The 22,766-nt window shown below is 41.0% G+C and overlaps 1 protein-coding gene across 1 annotated transcript in view; it reads right to left on the reverse strand.

The window, feature by feature from the left end:
- Positions 1-12,263: 12,263 nt before the first annotated feature.
- The window catches only part of LOC145350805 (uronyl 2-sulfotransferase-like), a 75,886-nt gene continuing 65,383 nt past the window's right edge, over positions 12,264-22,766 (reverse strand). Inside the window, exon 8 of the mRNA XM_080200120.1 lies at positions 12,264-13,064. Coding sequence (XP_080056246.1) covers positions 12,814-13,064 — 251 coding nt within the window. The 3' untranslated portion in view covers positions 12,264-12,813. The remainder of the gene's footprint in view (positions 13,065-22,766) is intronic.

A 22,766-nucleotide genomic window follows, 5' to 3' on the forward strand; every position in this document is an offset into this window, starting at 1 on the left:
GATTTTCTCCCAGATTATTGTTTCCAAAAGTCTTCGGTACCTACAAAAAAAAATCTGCAGTAATCACTGATGCAAACTATTCATTTCACTCCTCAGCCATGGTTTCGGTCTTTAACATTAGATCTTCGCTTTGATCCCTAATTGGCCCCACTATTTCTCTGATAACCTTTTCACTGTGACTGTGTCTATGGAAGAATGTTAAATTCCTCTTTATGTTAGCTGCTGATCAATTCCCCTACTGTCTGTTTGTCTCTCTTATTTCCTTTTTAATTTGTCCTCTGTACGATTTACATTCAGCCTGATTCTTTGATCCCTTGCACTTGACCCATTTCTCACTCACTCCCAGGCTTCATAACACAGATGTCACACACAGTATCTTACAATGAAAGCTCTGTTTGAAATTGTGTCTGGAGCCAATATTATGTTCCTGTCACTGCTGGCCTAAAAGAGCAGCTAGTGACCTAGAACAATGCTGTGCTTCAACACAACCTCGCATCAAGATCTGCAAACACTAGCACAGCCACATACAAAATAGACTGTGTGCTTACTAAACTTCAGGTGATTTGCAGTGCACAGGTGAGGATACTGGGTGAATCGTAGTGCAACAGGTGAAGAGGAGACTGGGCATGTTACGGTGCAACAAGTGAACAGGAGCGCCAAATGTAGTTACTACATTGATAACGAGAGAACAGGGTGAATTATGGTGAATAAGTGAGGAGGGTGCCAAATGAGATGTTGTAGGAGTTCAAAACATAGGCTGCCTTGGTGCAGGGTGAGGAGTGTACTTGTGAATTATGGTGCACAGATAAGTAGAAGCACCAAATAAATTAAGGTGTGTTTGTGAGATGCTTACAAAATGCGTTCTTATACAAAGGGGAGCAAAAGCACATGGCAAGTTGCAGTGATGCAAAGGTGAAGCTACTGGGTGCTTCACAGGACGCGTATTAGGAGCATACCAAGTTAGTCACAGTATATAGATTAGAACACTGGGTTAGTCACAGTGTATAGATTAAGAGGACACTGGGTTAGTTACTGTATAAATTAGGAAGACATTGGGTTAGTAACTGTATAAACCAGAAGAACACTGGGTTAGTCACTGTATAGATTAGGAGGGCAGTGGGTAAGTCACGCTGCACAGGATAAGACACAGTGGTGTATGGATGAAGAGTGATTAAATGATGGCTGTGGAAGGACAGAATTCTCCCACTTTTAGGCTAAGTGTTCCCGCCAGTGTGAAAATGGGAGTGATTTGCACTTGGAGAATCTGGAGAATTTTCTGGGATTCACCCACTTGAAAGATGCAAGTGCATCCTGAGAAACCCACCAGCAAGCCCTTGTTCAGAGATCAAGTTATCCAACAATGGAAATGGTGTCCCACCCCCTCACTCCCCTCATTGTCCAAAGATGTGCAGGTTAGGTTGATTGGCTATGCTAAATTGACCCTAATGTCAGGGGGATCAGCAGGGTAAATGTGTGGGATTGTGGTTGGTGCAGATTTGATGGGCCAAATGGCCTCCTTCTACACTGTAGAGAATCTACGATTCTATGACCAGGGAAGCATCACTTCCAAAAGAGGAGGTGAAACCATTTATTCCTTTGGGAAACACAGCTCTTAATCAGGCTTAGGAGTCTGTAAACATTGTGGTTAAATAACAATTGAGGGTACTTGAGATGCATTCAAGTATGAAGGGAAAATAAATAAACACAGCTGGCTAGAGGTTGAGTCCATTTAGCTGTCAATGAAAGCATAATACAAAACACTTCAGTGGTTAGCACTGCTGCTTCACATCTCCAGAGACCTGGGTTCAATTCTCAGCTTGGGTCGCTGTTTGTGAGAGCTTGCATGTTCTCCCTGTGTCTGCATGGGTTTCCTCAAGGTGATCCGGTTTCCTCCAATAGTCTGAAAGATGTGCTAGTTAGGTGCATTGTCCCGAATGGGTGCCGGAGTGTGGCAACTTGGGGACTTTTATGGTAATTTCATTGGAGTGTTAATGTAAGCCTTACTTGTGACTAATAAACTTTAACTTTTTTACATGAAGTTGAGAGGGTTCAAAGGTTTGAAATGAAATAGAGAGGGTTGCAAAGGTTTTGACTTTCTAGGAAGGCTCATAGACTTCAAATAAAACCTAGGAGAAAACACTAGGGCTGAGTCAGCAGCTGTGGAAAGGTAACCATCTCCCCGAGTGAAATTGACATCTCTGCTCTGTCAAAGGACTTCAAAGGGGTCTGCTCATACCTGCAACTTTTGACAGAGAGAAAGGGAAATTCCTGCTGCAGAACGGAGTGCTGTTGTGATTTAAGACTGCTAGCTGTCCAGGAGGCATGGAGATTAAATGACCAGGCCACTTTAAATTTTCACAGTTGACAATCAGGAATGAAGTGTTGATCATAGAGCTGCCTGAAATCACCATGCCAGATCTTCTGGCTTGCCAGGGCTAGAAGGAATAGTCCAACCAGGAGACCCCCGCCCCGGCCTGGGCCCACCTAACCCAATTCTGATGGGGACAGTCCCTCTGCGGCCTGGCAGTGGCAGAGGGGCAAACACCCCTATGATCTATCATCTTGACCCCTCTTGGGGTCTGAGACACCAGGCCAGGATGTCAGTGCCAGGAGGCAGTGCACCATTGGCAATGCCAAGGTATGTACCCTAAAGGGGGCCTGATGGAAGAGCTGGGAAGGAGGGGTCAATTCATGTCACTCTCATAACCTGTGTGGCGTGAAGAGGGAGAGGATGCCCATTTTCAGAGTTTGCTGGTGCTCCCCTGGATGCAAGTTCCAAGATGTTCATGATCAACACTAAAACCAACGGTGCATTTCCTGCTGGAGAGGCAGATGAATGGTTGGTGGCCAATAAATGTGCCATCAAACCCATTGGGTGGCACAGTGGTTAGCACAGCTGCCTCACTGCAGCCTTGGGTGACAGTCTATAAAGAATTCATACACTCTCCCCATGTCTGCGTGGGGTTTCTTCTGGGTCCTCTGGTTTCTTCTGACAGTCCTTCTGACAGTCCAAAGATACTCAGGTTAGATAGATTGGCCATGCTAAAATTGCCCCTTGGTGTTAGGGGGACTAGCAGGGTAAATATATGGGTTATGGGGATAGTGCAGGAGGTGGGCCTGGGTAAGATGTTCTGTCGGAGAGTCAATGCAGACTTGATGGGTCAAATGACCTCCTTCTGCACTGAAGATTCTATGGAGCCTGCTAATTGCATTAAAATTAGTGGATTTGCACAATAATCGGGGCAGATGGATCAGGTCAGGTGATTACCAATTGCCTTGATGTCTGTTAGGAATCCTGATATTTGGTCGATGTCCCTTTCAGCAGGGAATCAACCACAACTGCCATCTAATGTGGCAGGAGAATTCTACCCGAACAGTAGTAGCAAGCTGAAGCCCTGTTGGCTATGTGACTACCAAAACTAATGGGTTCATAACTTTAAGATACATAGTGGTGTGATGACAGTGTGTTATGTATTTATGTTTAAGGGGGCTGTTTTAAAGTTCAATTTTTTTGCATGAGTCAGTATATCTGGAAAGAATGCAGCTCATGCTGGGACAGCAGGGTAATTACTCATTTTAGCCATGTAGTGTTTACTTAGAAGAGAACTAATGGACTTTTTTTTTACAAAAAGAAAAGGTCCCCTGGGGTTTTTCATTAAAGGTATGGAAGATGGGTTCAGAATTGGCAAGGTCATGTGATAATGTGGTTAATAGGAGCTAGGTTTGTAGCAGAGAAAAAAATGTTTTCAGTTCTGTCTGGGGTTTGTTTAAAGACAGAGATGTGCAAGTTGCTCTCCACAAAATCTCCCTGAAAGCATCAAGGCCATTTACACTCATTATAGCAATTGTATTTGTAGTTGCTAACTGTATTTAAAGTGGGTTTTTTTTGAGTCGGTAAGAAGAATGTTGCCTGTTTGGAATAGAACCAATGATAAGTGATAAGTTAGAAATTAGAAGTTTCTTTTCATGTTTAAATATTGTCCAATGGGTAACAGTTAAGCTGATTCATTTGTTAGAGTTGCAGTTAAACTGTTATTATATTATATAAAGTTTGTTTTACTGTAAAATATCCCTAATTTGTCAGTGGAATTGTTCCTGGAGTGAAGCATCCCATCCCCACTTTTATACCAAAATGAAAAAAATTGTTGGGCTGTAGTCTGACTTCATTATATCTTGGTTTCAGGTCCAGGGCCCCAACAGTGGCAATGGTGAAGTTTGGTAGCTGATATTGCTTTCTGTGAGAATGAAAATGAAAATAATCAGCAGGACTCTCTGGCCACGTGTTTCCTGTTGGTGGGAGGTGGTGCATTGTTTGCTAGCAGCAGGATTCTCTGGTCCCACCACTGTCAATGGGAATTTCTATTCACATCACCCCACTCCGGAGGGAACTCGTGGGTGGGGGTGGCTGTGAAGAATTCCAGCCATTGTGTTGCATATTACACATAAAGCACAACATAGAATCAGGCCATTCAGCGCAACAGAATCTCCTCCAGTCTCACACTATCAGCATATCCTTATATTACTTTCTACCTCAAATATTTATCTAGATCCCCCTTAAATGCATTTGTGCAATTTGCCTCAACTGTTTCATGTGAGCAGTAAGTTCCACATTTGTACCATTTAGCGAAGAAGTTTATTTTGAGTTCCTCGTTTGATTTATTGGTGACGTTCAGATACTTATGACCCTGTTTTTGGTCGACACATTTCTCTATGACTATCCTATTAAACATTTTCATCATTTTGAACCATCAACCTTTTCTTTTCAAGAGAAAACAACCCTAGCTCCTTCAACCTTTCTGATAAGTATAACTTCTCAGTTCTGCTATCAGCCATGTCAATCTTTTTGGCAACATCTCCAGTGCCTTTTCATAAACTGGGGATAACACCATGTTCTGAACCAACAGCAATAATTTCTCTTTATCTATCCTACGAGTTCCCCTCAATACAATTGTGTTGTGGTCCAACAAACTGGAATTCATTCTGGTGGTTACATGCCACCTGCAAGTTTGCAAGAACCATCTTGTGTTTTGGCACAGTCTTCTCCGTTAACTATACTGAATTGGAACTATAAGCAAATTTTGAAATTGTTTTTCCAATCTCCAAGTCCATATCATTCATGAAAATTGTGAACAGCAATTTCAACAGGTTTTTTCAAATTCAAGAATAGTTAAATTCTGTATTTTATGAAATTTTTAAAGTTGAGGGGCAACTTAATTGGTGTTCAAGATAAAGAGGGGAACTTACATGGTAGATTAAGAGAAATTATTGCCATTGGTTTGGAAGTCTAGACCTAAGAGATATGATCTAAAAATTAGAGCTAGATCTTTCAGGACTGAAATTAGAAAACACTTCTAAGAATAGTAAAAGTTGGTACACCCTTCTGAAAACAATGTATGTTTATATTGTGCCTTAAAATAGTGAAACATAGACACTTCACAGCAGCATAATAAAACAAAAATGACACCAAGTTATATAAGGAGATATTAGATCAAATGACCAAAAAGTCAAATGATCAAAGAAATAGATTTCAAGCAAATCTTAATGGAGGAAAGCAAAATAAGAGAGGCAGAGATGTGTAGGGAAGGCATGCCAGAGTATAGGGCTAGGCAACTGAAGGCATAGTTACTAATTGGAGAGCAATTAAAATCAAGAATTTTAATGGAGGAGACTACCGAGGTAAGGAGGAGCAAAGCCGTAGAAGGATTTGAAAACAAGAATATGAATTTTAAAATCAAGACATTGCTTGACAGGGAACCAATTAATGTCAGCAAACACTGGGTGATAGGTGAAAGGGACCTGTGGAAGTTAACAAATTGGCAACTGAAGTTTGAATGACCTCAAGATTATGAAGAGTATAATATGAGGCAAGTCAGGAGTGCATTGGATGAATCAATGCAGTACTAAGGTTCTTAGGACTAAAAGAGTCATAAGAACATAAGAAATAGGAGCAGGAGTAGGCAATCTAGCCCCTCGAGCCTGCCTGCTATTCAACAAGATCATGGCTGATCTGAAGTGGATCAGTTCCACTTTCCCGCTTTCTCCCCATACCCCTTAATTCCCTTGTCTATCAGAAACCTATCTACCCGTGTCTTAAATATGTTCAGCGAAGTAGCCTCCACCACTTCAATGGGCAGAGAATTCCAGAGACTCACCACCCTTTGAGTGAAAAAGTTCCTCCTCAACTCCGATCTAAACTGTTTCCCCCCCCCCCCCAACCTTATTTTAAGGCTGTGCCCTCTAGTTCTGCTATCCTTTCTAAGCAGGAAGAATCTCTCTACCTCTACCCTATCTATCCCCTTCATTATCTTATATGTCTCTATAAGACCCCCCTCAGCCTTCTAAAGTCCAATGAGTACAGTGTGGGGGACTGGGAAAAAAAAAGTACTGCCCACATAATGCAAGAGTCATATGACCAACAGTCTCATTTAGAACGTTTCGGGCTCAGACTGAGTAACACAGAGTTGAGATTTTCCAGTTTCACACACCACAGGACTGGAATTTCCTATTCGAGGTCAACAGACTTTCGCTGGTCCCTCAAATTATCTGGAAAATGTAGACCCTGGTTTGTGCATCTGTAAATAGTTATGATCTTACAATAAGACTCCTATGATTTAAATATATCTTTGGCACCAAAACTGTTACACAGTCAAACCCTATATATGCAGTCAAGTTTAGAAAGCATGAATGAAGTCGTCTGAAGCAGAGGAGCTGAGGCTGGGACAAATTTGAATGATGTTACGGAGAAATAATGCAAATGTGATATTAAATTGAAACATCAAGGTTGCAAACAGACTGTCTTAATCTCAGACCGTTACCAAAGTGAGGGATGGATTTGCTAATTCGGCAGTGGAGTTTGGAATGCAGATTGGAAACAATGACTTCAGTCTTCCCAATATTTAATTGAAGGAAATTTCTGTGGCAGCAGTGAGATAGAGCTGGCTGTCATAGGCATACTTGTGAAAGCTAATACTATGTTTTCAGATGATGTCACCAAGGTCAGCATGTAAATGAGAAACTGGAAAGGGCCAAGGATAGATCCTTGAGGGACCCCAAAGTTAACAACATGGGAGCAGGAAAAGAAACCAGTGTAAGCTTTACACTGGTTATTATTAAATGAAAGCAATCCCATTCAGCTGGACAATAGTGGAGGAGGATGGCATTGTCAGTCCTGTGAAAGGCTGCAGACAGGATGAGAAGGGAAAGTTTACTTTTGTCACAGTCACCTAGAATTTCAAATGTAACTTTGATAAGAGCCGTTTCAATACTGTGGCAGAGGGTAGAAATTTGATTTGACTGTTTCAAATATGGAGTTCTGGGAAAGATGGGAACTAGATTTGAGAGGCAACAACACATCTGAGGACTTTGGGGAGGAAAGAAATGCTGGAGATGGTATGATACTTTACAAGGATGGGGGGTGGGGGTGAAAGATTGTTGTTTTAATGAAGTTAATTTTTATTCATTATTCCATTCACTTCTCATATCAGGTCATTGTGCATGTCTTGTTCTTGATATTCAACCCAAACTTCATACTTGACTTCCTCAGCTTTTCAGCTGTCATGGATAGTTCTTGCATGTCTTCAGCCATTAGGGTAGTGCATTCACCATATCTGATATTCCAGATGTTGTGACCTCTGGCCACAATATGTTCTGAGAGAGCACAGCTGTCTTTTCTTATGACCTCTTCTGCTGTAGCATTGCAAATTAATAGTGAAAACAGATATCCTTCTATGACATCTTAGTCAAAGCTGAATAGTTCTATCTTGTCCCCAAGTAACATACCACACTTTTTCTTACCTATTTCTGACATGATATTTGAAAGCCTTTGTCTGATAAGCCATGCCTCAGAAATGCTGCTAAAATTATCAGGCTAATTGTTCCATGCTTTCAGCATTCTGATCTGTCATGAATGTTTGGCAATGTCACCATCTCTGAAACTAGACAATCATCTGGCCAAATTTCACAGCTTCAGAGGCATGTTTTCTGGGCCCTTCATTTTGCCCTTCTCCAGTTTCTTAACCACATATTCAACTTCACTAAGCAGCACTTCTGGTTCCATCTCTTTCCAAGTTACAGGTTGTGTACTTGCTGCATTTGGATCTGGTTGATTGAGCTGGGTGCAATATTGCTTGCCACCATTCCTTCATTTCTTTCAGCCTCATTGGCCACATCTGCCCTTTTGCACCAATGCCAAACTTTTCTTTGACAGAAATGTGACAACCTTGTATATTTCTTTAGTCTGCACTTTACAATCTGCAGCTTTTGCAGTCTGCATCTTTTCATTAAGCCAGGTTATTTTGGCTGCTCTGCAACTATTTTCATGGAGATTTTTGTCATCCACTCTTTGATGATTCATTGGATTTGCTCATCATAGCTCTTCTATTAGCTTCAGATGTTTGGTCTTCTTGCCAGTCTTGCTTTTTGGTCACACTTCATTCAATGCTCCCCACCCCCACCTTACTGGTTTAAAATCTTATCTACATTGCTATTTATCCTTTCTGTTGGGAAACTAGTCTCATTCCAGTTCATGTGAAGCCCGTATCAGGTGTACAGCTCCATCTTGTCCCAGTAATGATGTCTCATGAAAGGGAACCACACCTTTCCTACAGTAGAATTTCAGCTATTCATTCACATTCCTGATCTATCTATCCCTAACACATTAACAGATTGCTCAGGTTGTAATCTTTAATTTAATTCACAGTATCTGATATTCTCTTTGTAGGATCTTTACTCCTTCCATATCATTGGTCCCAACATGGATAGCTGAATACTCCCCCTCTCTGTCCAAATTCTTCTCCATTAACTCAAAGAAATTCTTGACTCTTGCAAATGACTGACCCATCTCCAATCTCTTTCCCTCCAAAGGCCAGGAACTTCTCATCCTTGTTTTCAAACCATGGCCTCACCCCTCCCAAGCTCTGTAATCTCTTCTATCCTTAGGAGATATCTGTACCCTCCTAATTCTGGATTCATGAGTATCCCAATTTTAATTGCACCATCATCATTGGCTGTGCCTTCTGTTGCCTTGCTCTCAGCTCTAGCATTCCCTCCCTACACTTCTCTACCTTTCTACATCAATTTCCTCCTTTAAAACATGCCTTAAAACATCTCCCTTTGACCAAGCTTTCGGTCATCAGAGCCAATACCTTCTAATGTGGCTCAATGTTATATTGTGTTTTGTAATGCTCATGTGAAGCAGTTAGCAATGCTTTACTAATTAAATACACTATGTCACTGCAAGTTGCGGCAGCAGGTAATCAAAACATCCTCCTCTCAACTGTGCTCAAAAAACCCTATCCGTACCCCTAATTATCAAATTCTCTCTATGTCTATAATGTATTTTACTCCAAGCTGCATCATTAAAATTCTAGTAATTCTCCCTGCAATCTTCATCTTTATCCTCAGGTACTAAAACAAAGGATCTGTAGGGTCTCCTCTATTTCTCCATGGTTCCCCCAACCCAGCTGATTGATTTTCACACTGTCCCCTTTCTGCACATTTCTCAAGTGTGACTGCACTACGCGTCCCTAGCATGTTGCTGTGCCTCTAACTCACTCCAATTCAATGATTCTGACTCAGACATTCCCTGAGGATGTGGCAATCCAGTAGTTTTACTGCCCACATACAATGCCACCCCAATGCATGTGTCACCTGCTTTATCCATTAGTTGATAGAACAGCCAATCTCTCTGCCTGCCTGGAAAGATTGATATGCTTTTGAGCTTGATGAAGAGCTTCATTAACTCAAAGAAATCCTTAACCATCCAAGAAATCCATTGCAGCAAATGGTACAGCCCTGTTACTGATACATCAGTTTGCAGGTAGAACATAGAATAGTACAGCTGAAGGGCCTGAAGGAACAGGCCCTTCAGCCCACGATGATGCGCTGAACATGATGCTAAATTAAACTAATCCCTCCATTTCTTGCATATCCATGTGCTTATCTAAAAGCCCCTTAAACACCTTCATTGTATCTGCCTGCACCACTACCTCTGGCAATGCATTCCAAACACCTACCACACTCTGTGTAAAAAAAAAACTTGCCCCTCACATCTCCTTTGAACTTTCCCCCTCTCATGTTAAGTGCATACTCCTCAGTATTAGTTTCTACTGACTACATAATACTAGCTGCAAGCAGTCCAGCACTGGCAATTGCTGATCTTGGTGTAAGCCCTTTTCATCTTGTTTCTCTTCAATCATGAATTACTGTATTTGGGAAGGATTTAGAAATCAAACACCATTCTTAATTTGAGCTTGATTTGGTGCTAGCATTGGATCTTCAACTTTCACTTAAAAACATGATAATTTTCTGTCTTGTATATGCTATATATGGCTAGCACATGGTTCAAAATAACATCAAAAACATGGGTTCGACTCCTGTTCCAGCCAAGGTAAATTTGGGATCTACCTTCTTGTCCTGGTCCTGAAAGTGAAAGACAATGGTGAACCACCACTAAAAAAAACAGTTCAGGAAGAAGCATCAACAACAATTATCCAAAGACCTTCCTTCGTGCAGAGCACATATGAATGAATAACTACAGCCAGCTTTCTGATTTCTGTCAGAATTCCCAAACCCTGCTTGCACATTCCAGACTGGTGGCATCGATCCCATAAGTTAGAAAATCAACTGCTGCTGCTGACAAAGAATAAAGCAAAACATGGAATCAGGTCTTATCACAAATCAGGAGACGAAGAAATACTTTCTCAGTTTTGAGAAACCAGAGAGGGTCAAGCACCACAGGTCTAAGATTAAAAAGATTAAGAATACATAAATCAAAAACTGTGATATGACAACACTGTAAGACATATGAAAATGTGCATTTTCAAAATCCACAGATTAAATGAGGAAAGTCAAAGATAGAAACTCCATGGTTTTGACAATAAGGAATCAAAGGAGGCAAAGTTCAAGACAGTGATTGCAATAGTGTGCAATATCCCCAGAACACCAAGGCATTTTTACAGAATAAGAATATCCCCAACAGGCCGTGAAAATAGCATGATCGAAGTGTTGGAAAGCTGAGTTCCCATGCCAAGGAGCCGAGTAACTACAGAGCTGCTGCGAGTATTCATATTAGAGATATGAATAACTTCCAAATACAAAACTATGCAAAGGGAGCAGCTCATTTTGCCAACAATACTTGACACACCTTAACTGTGATAAAATGGAGATTACTGAGGATTTTGTCACGCACTTCATCTCATCTTGATTTAAATCCAGTGACAACACTGAATTAAAGCTTCCTATGTCTGTTAGGTACGTCCATCCCTGTGATTAAGGGACCATAATATAAAACTGCCCCATAATGGTACCAGTTGCTCATTATGTTGAAGTTGTTCATTATGTTGAAGCAATTACAGGATGGGTGGTTAGAAAATGGAAAGTTGTCACACTGCTGTAACAGCCCAGCTAACGCACTTGTTGAATTACAGTGGGAGAGAGTTTAGAGGGAGCTTTATTCTCTATTAAATGTACGCTGACTTGCCCTGACAATGTTTCATGTGACACGAATATTGGTATTATGGGCATGCAATTCAATGCTAAATTTGTATCGAACACAAGTGTTAGATCACACTTGGAGTAGTGCATACAGTTCTAGCTGCCTTATTACACAAAAAGATATTGAAGAGGATGCAAAAATGATTCACAAAGGCAATACCAGAAATATGAAGCTGTATCTATCAAAAAAGGATGAATGGCCCGAGTCTGTTTGAAAATAGAAGAAGAAAGATCTTTAAAATAATGAAAGGTTTTGATGAAGCAGAAGTGGACAAGTGGAGAAAAGTAAAATTAGAGGCCATTTATATAAACCAAAATGTAAAGTCAAATAGGGATCTCAGAAGAAACTTCTTTACAAGGAGAGTGATGAGAATGTGCAAGACAGGGAGTAATTAAGGCAAATAGCATAGATGCATTGAAGGGGAAGCTAAAGAAAAAGCTTCTAAGAGAGAAGGGGATAAAGGATTATGCTGGTAAGAGCTAGATGAGGAAGGGAGGGTCAAGTGGCAAAAAAATGAAAGGGATGGATGGGTTGGACTGAATGACCTATTTCGAAGCTGTATATATTTTATTTATCCATTCTGGGATGTTTGTGTTGCTGACAAGCTTAGCATTTAATGCCTATGGTTAATTGCCCTTGAACCACAGCAGTTGATGTGGTCTAGGTGTAAATTATATCCAATCAGGTCCAAGTTTGTCAACAGAAAATGCTTTCACTTAAAAAGGCCAGAAAAAAAGTGAAAGGGTAATATCGCTAACAAACAATCTTGGATTTTTCTGGTCTGACAGTTGTTATAATGCTTTCAAATTGTTTTATTTTCTGACAAATCACAAATGTGAGTACAGTGCTGCAAAGAGTACAAAATCCACTTCTTTAAATGCCCCTGTTCAATTTTATTTCCTTTGATGGTGCCTTCCATCTGAAGGTGCAGCAGTTTAGGAAAATGAGCTACTGTATAACTGGATTAGTACCTCTCTCAGATATGAGTTATCTTCTTTACCTTTTTTTAAACAAGTAACTAAATAAATCATTCAATATATATTTTAATATGCAGATATAGTAAATGAAAGTGTCTCACCTGCTGGTACAGCAGTTGGTAAAGAAACATCAGAAATAAAAAAAATAAAAATCATGCAATAGCATGAAAAGTGTAAGTTACAAACATCTGCCTGGCAAAGACTGATTGCAATTGTGAACGTGTTAATCTAATCTCCAGAACAGACAACCACTGCAGTATCTCCTGACCAAATTGCAGTTCCTTGTGAAATGTCCAATGCAAAGGACAATGTGAAGAAGCCCCCAAGAGTGGCTCACTGGTATCATCGATAAATATCTTTCAACCATGCGTCATCATCATCTTCATGGCCAGGCCCTGCAATCTCATTCTTTTTATTTGGAGCAATGCCTCGAGTCTTCAGGCCAAACTTCCGTTTCAATAAATGGAACTGATCCTTGACATAGTTATAAAAGTTGTATTCATAACGCATTCGTTGATACAGCACCTTCAGTGCTTCTGGGGAGGGTACTTGTTTCTTTACAGTGATCGTTCCATTTCCGAGTTTCCTATACTCTGCAAAGGAAATACAGTATTGTCAGTTCTTTTAAAAAAAAAATCAAATATGTCACAATAAATTATTTAAGTTTATTTATTAGTCACAAGTAAGTCTTACATTAACACTGCAATGAAGTTACTGTGAAACTCCCCCCAGTCGCCACACTCCAGCATATGTTTGGGTCAATACACCAAACTAGCATGTCTTTAAGACTGCGGGAGGAAATCGGAGCACCCAGAGGAAACCCACGCAGAGAAAAGGAGAAGGTGCAGACTCCACATAGACAGTGATCCAAAGCCAGGAATTGAACCCAGGTCTCTGGCACCGAGAGGCAGCAGTACTAATAACTGCGCCTCTGTGCCGCCCATATTTACTAAAATATAATTTTCTAATATACCTGATTAAAAAGCTGGAAATAAGTTTTGTTAAAAAAAATCCCTAATCAACAAACTATTTGTTGCCAATTGAACTGAACTTGAATTCAAAAAAAACCAAAATAGATTTCAGAACAATTTTGGAAATCTTACCATAGTTGCATTTGCAGACACTATAGTAAAACAAATCAGCCAAGACACAATAAACACTACAGAATACACACAAAGATAAAATAAGGTAAAAGAATAAGGGAGAATAGAGCAGTGGCAACAAGGAAAGATTTCAGCAGCAGGGCTATGGAATGATAGTACTAGTGATAACAAGGGTAGAGAGAACAACAGTAAGGATGAGAAATATAGCAGATATAAAATAAAATGTACAAGAGAAGTGTGTTTAAGGAAGTTTGTAAAGAAGCAGAGGGAAATTGAAAGGTTGCAGTCCAGGGAGAGAATTCAAGAGCTGAAGCCATGGTTTCCAATGGTGGGAGGAAGGGAAGGGGGTGAAATACAATAAGATTATATGAAACTGGGAAATATGAAAATTTTGGAATAGTTTTTAGGGTTGGAAAAGTTACAGAGTAAGAGACCAGCAAGTGCATAAACAGACTTGAAGATGAATGAGAATTTAAAATTTCACAGGACTAAGAGACATTGTAGATTAGGAGGACAATGGTGAGTGGAACTTGGAACAAGGCAGAATAGAGGCTGCAGAGTTTGGATAGGCTACAGAGGTTAAGCTAGGAGAACATTACAATAATCAAATCAAATCTGAAGGTCCAAAGACACAGGTGAATGTTTCAGTGACAGGTGAGCTAAGATAGAAGTGAAGAAGGGCCATGTTACAGAAATTGAAGTCAGCAGTCTTCGTCTTGGAGAGGACGAGGTTAAAAACTCAACCTATGGTGAAAAAGGACAAAAAATAAACCAAACGTCTGGATTAGTTACCAGGTACAGGAATGGAGTCAATGCCAATGGTACATAACTTACGTTGGGGATTTAAGGCAGTGGTTTTAGTCCTCCTAATGTTTAGTGGGAGAAAGTTGTGAATCCTCCAAAATTGAATTTTAGAATAAGCAGCTTGACAGCACAGAGGCAATGGAGAGAGGCTGCAGTGACATAGTAGGGCTACAGGAGTACTGTCATTATACACATGAAAGCTACCCTTGCGTCCAATAAGATGCATCCACAAAGGATAAAATGATGACGAAGGATATACAGAATAAATAGTGGCCAAGTTACTAGAACATAAACGTGGGCCGATAATCCAGGGTCCCAACATGGTAGTTGTGAATTTGAATTCAGTTAAATAAATAAATCTGAAAAAAAAACCCCACCAGTGATAGTGACCACGAAGCTACTGAATTGTTGACAAAACTCAACTGGTTCACTAATGACCTCGAGGGAAGGAAATCTGTATATCTGATCCAAGTATGACTCCAGCCTATAGCAAAGTGGTTGACTCTTAACTATTCTGAAACAGTCTAGCAAGCCACTTAAGATGTTTCAGCACTATCTTGGCATCAGCTTTGAATACAACAAAGGCACTTTCAGCAGATCGATTCTTTAAAACTCTCCAGAGAGTTATCCACATTCTAGCCAAGCAACAGCCTGGCAGTCATACGCAACAAATCATACTTTTCAGCCAACATCAGACTCCTTCATTAGCATATCTGGATACATCCTGCCCACAGACAGGGCAAACCCACTAGACATGATGATACAGCATTATATAATCAGGTGTGAGTCACTCAGAGTATTCAATATTGGCTCCAGACTCCATGGCATCAGGGATAACATGAGCAAGAAAACCTGCTGCTGGTTATCACACTCTCACCGCAGAACAAGAACTGAGGGTGACGGTGCAGAGGGACCTCGGGGTCCTTGTGCAGGAGTCGCAAAAACCCAGCTTGCAGGTGCAGCAGGTGGTCAGGAAGGCGAATGGGATGCTGGCCTTCATAGCGAGGGGGATTGAATATAAAAGTAGGGAGGTCTTGCTGCAGCTGTATAGGGCATTGGTGAGGCCGCAGCTGGAGTACTGTGTGCAGTTTTGGGCGCCGCACCTGCGCAAAGATATTTTGGCCTTGGAGGGAGTGCAGAGGAGGTTTACTAGGCTGATACCGGAGTTGAGGGGGTTGAGCTATGAGAGGCTGAATAAACTAGGCTTGTACTCGTTGGAGTTTAGAAGAATGAGGGGAGATCTCATTGAGACGTATAAGATGATGAATGGGATGGATAGGATAGAGGTGGAGAGAGTCTTCCCGCTCAAAAAAGACAGTAGGACTAGGGGGCACAGCCTCAAGATAAAGGGGGGGGGGGCGGTTTAGAACGGAGTTGAGGAGGAACTTCTTCACTCAAAGGGTGGTGAATCTCTGGAATTCTCTGCCCGTTGAAGTGGTGGAGGCTGCCTCGCTAAATATTTTTAAGACGCGGGTTGATGGGTTTTTGATAAGAGAGGGGATTAAGGGTTATGGGGAGAGGGCGGGAAGGTGGAACTGAGCCACGACAGATCAGCCATGATCTTATTGAATGGCGGGGCAGGCTCGAAGGGCTAGATGGCCTACTCCTGCTCCTATTTCTTATGTTCTTATGAGGGCAGCAAGGGCAAAGACTGTACTCTGGGTGGGTGATTTCAATGTCCATCACCAATAGTGGCTTGGTAGCACCACTATGACCTAACTGGCCAAGTCCTGAAGAAATGCAACAAGCGGTAAGAACCACAAGAGAAAGAAAACTACTTGACATATCCTCATCAATCTACTTGTATCAGATGCATCTGTCCATGACAGTATTGGTATGTATGACCACAGTCCTTATACAGGCGATGTCTGATCTTTGCATTGAGGACATCCTTCAGCATGCTGCTTGGGACTACCACCATGCTAAATGGACAGATTCAGAACAGAATTAGAGCTCAAATCCAACCTCATTGTTCTGCATCTCCCTCACTCTTCCATTACCGTCAAGCCAACGACCAACCATCGTTTAATGTGAAGTGTAGAACAGCGTGCAAGGAGCATCAACTGGCACACCTGAAATGAACTGCCAACCTGGTAAAGCTACAACATGGACTACATTAATGTTAAATAGTAGAAGCAGCATGCAACATAAAGCCATCCCACTGCCAAGGGATCAGATCAAAACTGCCCTCCCATGATGGGAGTAATCAATTAAACAACCAGGAGGAGAAAACTCCAAAACCATCTCCATTCTCATTGATGGTACAGTCCTTCATGCAAATGCAAAAGACAAGGCAGAAAGATTTACAACAAACTTTAAACAGAAGTGCCAAGTTGATGACTCAACTTAGCCGCTTTTTGAGGTCCTCATCATTGTAGATAATAATTTTCAGCCAAGTCAATTCATTGGATTTGATATCAAGAAACAGCTGACTGCATTAAACACAGAAAAGGCTATGAGCTTGGACAACATTCCAGCTGTAGTGAAGTGCTCCAAAACTAACCAATTCTTGAGCCAAGCTGCTCTAGTACAGCTATAATCAGTGGCGTCCATCTGTCAAAGTGGAAAATTGCTCAGGAATGTCTTATCAAGAGAAAACAGGGGAAATCAAATCAGCCCAAATACTGTCTCGCCAGCCTACTTTCAAGTGATGGAAGGAGCACTCACTTACCAATAACCTGCTCGCCAATGCTTCGTTTGGGCTCTGGATTGAGATTTTCCTACAGCCTTGAATCCAAACATAGTGAAAAGAGTTGAATTCCAGAGCTGAGGTATAAGTGACTGCCCCTGGCATCAAGGCAGCATTTGACCAGGTTTGGCACCATGGAAACGCAGTAAGATGGAAGTTAATGGGAATCAACTGTTCAATGGTAGGAGTTATACCTAGCATAAAGGAAGATGGTTGTAGTTGTTGGAATCCAGTTATTTAAGTTATAGGACTTTGCTTGAAGGGGTCCTTGGACAGCATCCTTAAATCAACCATTTTCAACTATTCTATCAATGACTCCCTTTCCATCATAAGGTCCGAAGTAGAAGTGCTTGCTAATGATTGCAATGTATTCAGCTCCATTTGCAATTTCTCAGATAATGAACCAGTCAATGCCCATATGCAGCAAGACCTGGACAACATCCAAATGTGGGTTGCTAAGTGACAACCAATTTCAGCTAGGCAATGACCATCTCCAACAAGAGGGTTTACCCAATCCCCTTGGCATTCAATGGCATTAGCATTATTTAATACTCCACCAACAACATCTTAGTGGTTACAACTGACAACAAGCTTAACTAGATCATCATTAGCTAGTTCAGTATGGACACAAGAGCAGATCTTTTAGACCAATGATGGCCACCGATGGTTTTTAGATCAATATGTTGAGGAACCAACCAGAGGATAGGCTACTCTAGACTGGAAATTTTCACTACGAAATTAATTAACAATCTTGGGGAACAGCAACCATAATATGACAGAATTCTTCATTAAGATGGAGAATGAAGTAGTCAATTATGAAACTGAGGTCATAAATCTTAATAAAGGTAACTTTTAGAATATGAGTCACGAATTTGCAAGGATAGATTGGGGAACCTTATTAAAGGGATTGATGATGGATAGGAAATGGTTCACATTTAAAAGAATGTGTGCATGAATTATAACAATCATTCATTCGTGTCCGGCACAAAAATAAAAGAAAAAGTGGCTGAACCACAGCTTACAAATAAATTAGGGATAATATTAAAAGAAGAGACAGATAAAATTGCCAAAAAAAGCAACTAGACTGAGGATTGGCAGCATATTAGAATTCAGCAAAAGGGCGAAAAAAATTGATCAAGAGGGGAAAAAGAGAATATGAGACTAAAGTTGCATTGAACATAAAAACTGACCATTAAAACCTCTATAAATATGTCTGTTTATTTATTAGTGTCACAAGTAGATTTACATTAACACTGCAATGAAGTTACTGTGAAAATCTCCTATTTGCCACACCCCGGCACTTGTTTGTATAGACAGAGAGAATTTAGCATCAACTAACCAGCACATCTTTAGAACTGTGGGAGGAAACCAGAACACCCAGAGGAAATCCACGCAGACACGGGGAGAATGTGCAGACTCCACACAGACAGTGACCCAAGCTGGGAATCAAACCCAGGTCCCTGGCGGTGAGACAGAAGTGCTAGCCACTGTGCCGCCCTCGATCAAAAAATTAGTGAGGACAAATGTAGGGCCCTTATAGAGTCAGAAGCCAGGGAAATTGTAATGGGGGAACAAAGAAATGGCAGAAAAATTGATACCCATACTCTGGTTCTATCATCACAAAACAGAATACAAATAACCTCCCAGAAATGTTAGGAAGCCAAGGGTCTAGTGAGAGAGCAGAATTGAAGGAAATCAGTATTAGTAAGAAAATGATGCTGGGGAAATTAACGGGATTAAAGGCTTACAGATTGTCAGGGCCTGATAATCTATATCCCGAGTATTAAAGGAATCACCCCGGAAGTACTGGATGCATTGGTGGTTATCTTCGAAAATTTTATGGACTCTGGAGTGGTTCCTACTGATTGGAGTTACGTTCTCCATGCACCACTTTTAAGAAAGGAGGGAGAGAAAAAAAAAGGGAGAATTACAGGCCAGTTAGCCTGACATCACTAGTGGGGAAATGCTAGAGTGTTTTACAAAAGATGTGATAACAGAACATTTTAATGGGACTGAACAAAGCCATCATGTGTTTATGAAAGGCATATCATGTTTAACAAATCTACTGGAGTTTTTTTGACTATGTAATGAGCAGAATAGATAAGGGAGAACTAGTGGATGTGATGTATTTGGACATTCAGAAGGCTTTTGCTCAGGTCCCTTATGAGAATTTAGTGGGCAAAATTAAAGAACATGAAATAGAGGGTGATTTGTTGACATGGATCAAGAATTGGCTGACAGACAGGAAACAGAGAGTGGGAATAAATAGATCTTTTTCTGAGTGGCAAGTAGTACACTGTATGGGGTACCACAGGGATAAGTGCTTGGGCCCCAGTGTTCACGAGATATGTAAATGGCCTGCATGAGGAAACCAAATGTAACATTTCCAAGTTTGTTGATGACATGAAACTGAGTGGAATTGAGAGTTAGAAGGGGCATGAAGGAGGTTTCAAGGTAATTTAGACAAGTTGAAAGAATGGGCAAACACATGGCAGATGCAGTACAAGTGGCTAAATGTGAAGTTATAAACTTTGGTGTAATAAACAGGATGGAAGAGTATTATTTAAATGGTGATATAGTGGAAAGTATAAATGTACAAAGAGAACTGGGAGTTCTTGTATATCAGTCAATGAAAATGGAGAGGCAGGTGCAGCAGCAATTTGGGAGGCAAATTGAATGTTGGTCTTCATTACGAGAGGATTTGAGTTCAGAAGCAAAGATGTCTTCCTGCAGTTATACTGGGCCTTAGACCACACCTGGAGTATTTGGTCTCCCTACCTAAATGTGATGTCCTGTCCCACTCTGTTTCCTGTCTGTCAACCAATTCTCAATCCATGCCAACAAATTACCCCCTATTTCATTTTTGTCCACTAACTTAGCAAAAGCCTTCTGAATGTCTAAATACACCACATTCACGAGTTCTCCCTTATCTATTCTACTAGTTACATACCCAAAAAACTCCAGTAGATTTGTTAAGCATGATTTGCCTTTCATAAATACTTGGTGGTTTTGTCCAATCTTCTGAAAGGATTACATGACCCAGGCTGACCAATCAGGAACTGAATTGGGGCTTCACTCCAACTTTCTGGGCTTGTCCTACAAGATAGATACATCCTAGAGTCATGTCTGGAAGCACTGAATCTGCATCGTCCTGTAAATAGTTGTTGTTCGTTAATAAACTTATAAAGTTCCTTCTTATCTGGTGGAGCCCAATTACTACATTTGACGACAAGGTAAAAAGCAGAAAGCGCGATTAACGATAATCAGCGAAGAACCTGGATCAGTCCTGGTCAAGCTTGCAAAGTAGAACACTGTTGCAGAGATGCCTGCATTTAGAGAGTGGATCCCTTCGATGTCTCTGCTGAAGAGTGTGTACAATGCTTTGAGGGATTAGAATATTTCTTCTAAGCAAACAGAATAGAGTAGGAGGAAAAGAAGAAGAAAATGATATCATTAAATGCACGTGGGACCCAAACCTATAAGTTTATCCATTGTCTAATGTCCCCAAATGCGCCCAATGCAAGCTTCTTTGCTGAGATTGTGGAAAGGGCACCACCACCTAAAAAACTCTTTGATTGTGCAACACTTTAAATTCAATTCCACGCGGAGAGCCTCCGGGGAGGCCACTGCAACCTAAATAGCAAAGCTTAGACAAATTGCGGAGCACCGTGAGAAACTGATTGGTCTGTGGAGTAAATTATGGGTCTATACAGAGGAAGCTGCTGGCAGAAACTCAGATTAATTTTAAAAAGGCACCGGAAATAGTATTAGCGATGGAAAGCACAGAGATGTGTGTCCGGGAACTTCAGAGTGCGTAGGATGGTGTGGTCTACCTGTTAGGGGAGGAAGCTTTAGGCATTAGTGGCGCCAAAAGCAAAGGTGCCAGTTTAAACTGAGAAACGAATAAAGAAACTAGTAGAGTTAGAAGATTCAGGAGAATAAATCAACAGCCTAGGATCATTACAAATTGTTACAGGGGTGGGGGAAATCATTCCACAGAAATTTGCAGATTCAAGGAGGCAGAGTACTTTGTGTGCCATTCAAAGGGCCATTTGAGGCACAGATCCAAAAGTAACCAGAGTCCGCTTAACAGCAGCAGAGTGAACAACTCAGCACCAGTTCCTGCAAGTGAGCAGAAGGTCCTGTCATTAAATAATGTAAAAAAGTAGGCAAGGTAGCCCCTGTCATAGTGGCGCTATTAGTCAATGGAAGACCATTGAGAAAAGAACTCGACATGGCAGTTTCTGATACCGTAGTAGGGAAACAGACCTATAGATATCTGAGCGAAGGGATCCAGCCTCTAAAATTAAAGAACACCTCAACAGGACTGACAACCTACACGGGGAGGTAATCAAGATTGCGGGTACAACCGAAACCCCTTTGAGCTACTGGCAGCAATCTGCCAAACTTGCATTGATCGTGATGTCTGGGCAATTAACCTTAGCTGACTGGAGAATTAAGGAAGGAGGCCTGAAGTAATATCGAAGTACCAGGACGTTTTCAAGATGAAGTTGGAAGATTAAAAGCTTGAAGGTAAAAATTCACATAAACCTAGAAGCCAGCCCAAAATATTTCAGGGTTAGACATGTGCCCAACATTTTGTTGCATAAAGTCAAAACTGAATTAAAAACGCTATAAGAACTGAGTATAATACAGCTGATCCAGTTTGCAGAATAGGCAGTATAATAACTCCAAGTGTCAGTTGTAAAGGAACAGTGGTTTATTGTACAAAATAAAGTAAAGCAAAACCACAGGCTTGTGGTCCCAACTGGGACAATACTCTAACGGATCCACTTAGGGCCCTGGTTTATAAAGGGCTCAATATACGAGATCCACCTGAAAAGGTAACTACCAATCCCCAGGGAGCTCGTATTCTATGAGTCCTAAAGTGAAGTCAATCAATGATTTCCCATGCAAACCCTGGAGGTCGTCACAGGCAGCACCTACAGTGCTTGAGATAAAACAGTCCATATCTGTGGAGACTATAAATTGAGTGAATCAGGTTGCAAAGATGGACAAATATGCTTTCCAAAGATAGAGGATTTATATGCAAGACTGACTGGAGGACAGCCATATATGAAATTAGATATGAATTATGCACATCAGCAGCTGAAGTTGAATGATTCTTCTAGAGGCTATGTGACTATTAACACCCATTAAGGATATCAATATACATGCTCGCCTTTCGACATCTCATCAGCTTGCGCCATATTTCAAATAACCTTGGAAAGTTTATTACAGGATTTTCGCACGTCATATATTTGGATGACATATTGATTATTAGTGCAACCAAAGAAGAACACAATCTAGGAGAAGTACTGAGAAGATTTCAGGAAAAAGTCTGACAACACCAGATTTAAGTCCAACCGATTTAATTGATAGTAAACTCACAAGCTTTCGGGGTTTGTCCCTTTGTTTTGCAAAACCCCCGTGACTTGCCTGTGTTTGCAAAACCTCACTTACTGTACTGTCTGGAGACAATACACATCTCTTTAACCTGTGATCAGTGCTCCTTCCACTCACATTGTCGGCCACTTTAGGACTTGAACAGCAGGTTAGGTGTAAACATTTGCATTCTAATCAGTAATCTGTAAACTGTCTGTGCTTTATATGCTCTGTCTGAGGCCAGAACTCTCCATTCACCTGACGAAGGGACAAACCCTGAAAGCTTGTGAGTTTATTATCAATTAAATCGGTTG

Source organism: Carcharhinus amblyrhynchos, chromosome 12 (genome assembly GCF_965287045.1).
Source record: "Carcharhinus amblyrhynchos chromosome 12, sCarAmb.v2.hapA, whole genome shotgun sequence".
Classification (NCBI taxonomy): Eukaryota; Metazoa; Chordata; class Chondrichthyes; order Carcharhiniformes; family Carcharhinidae; genus Carcharhinus; species Carcharhinus amblyrhynchos.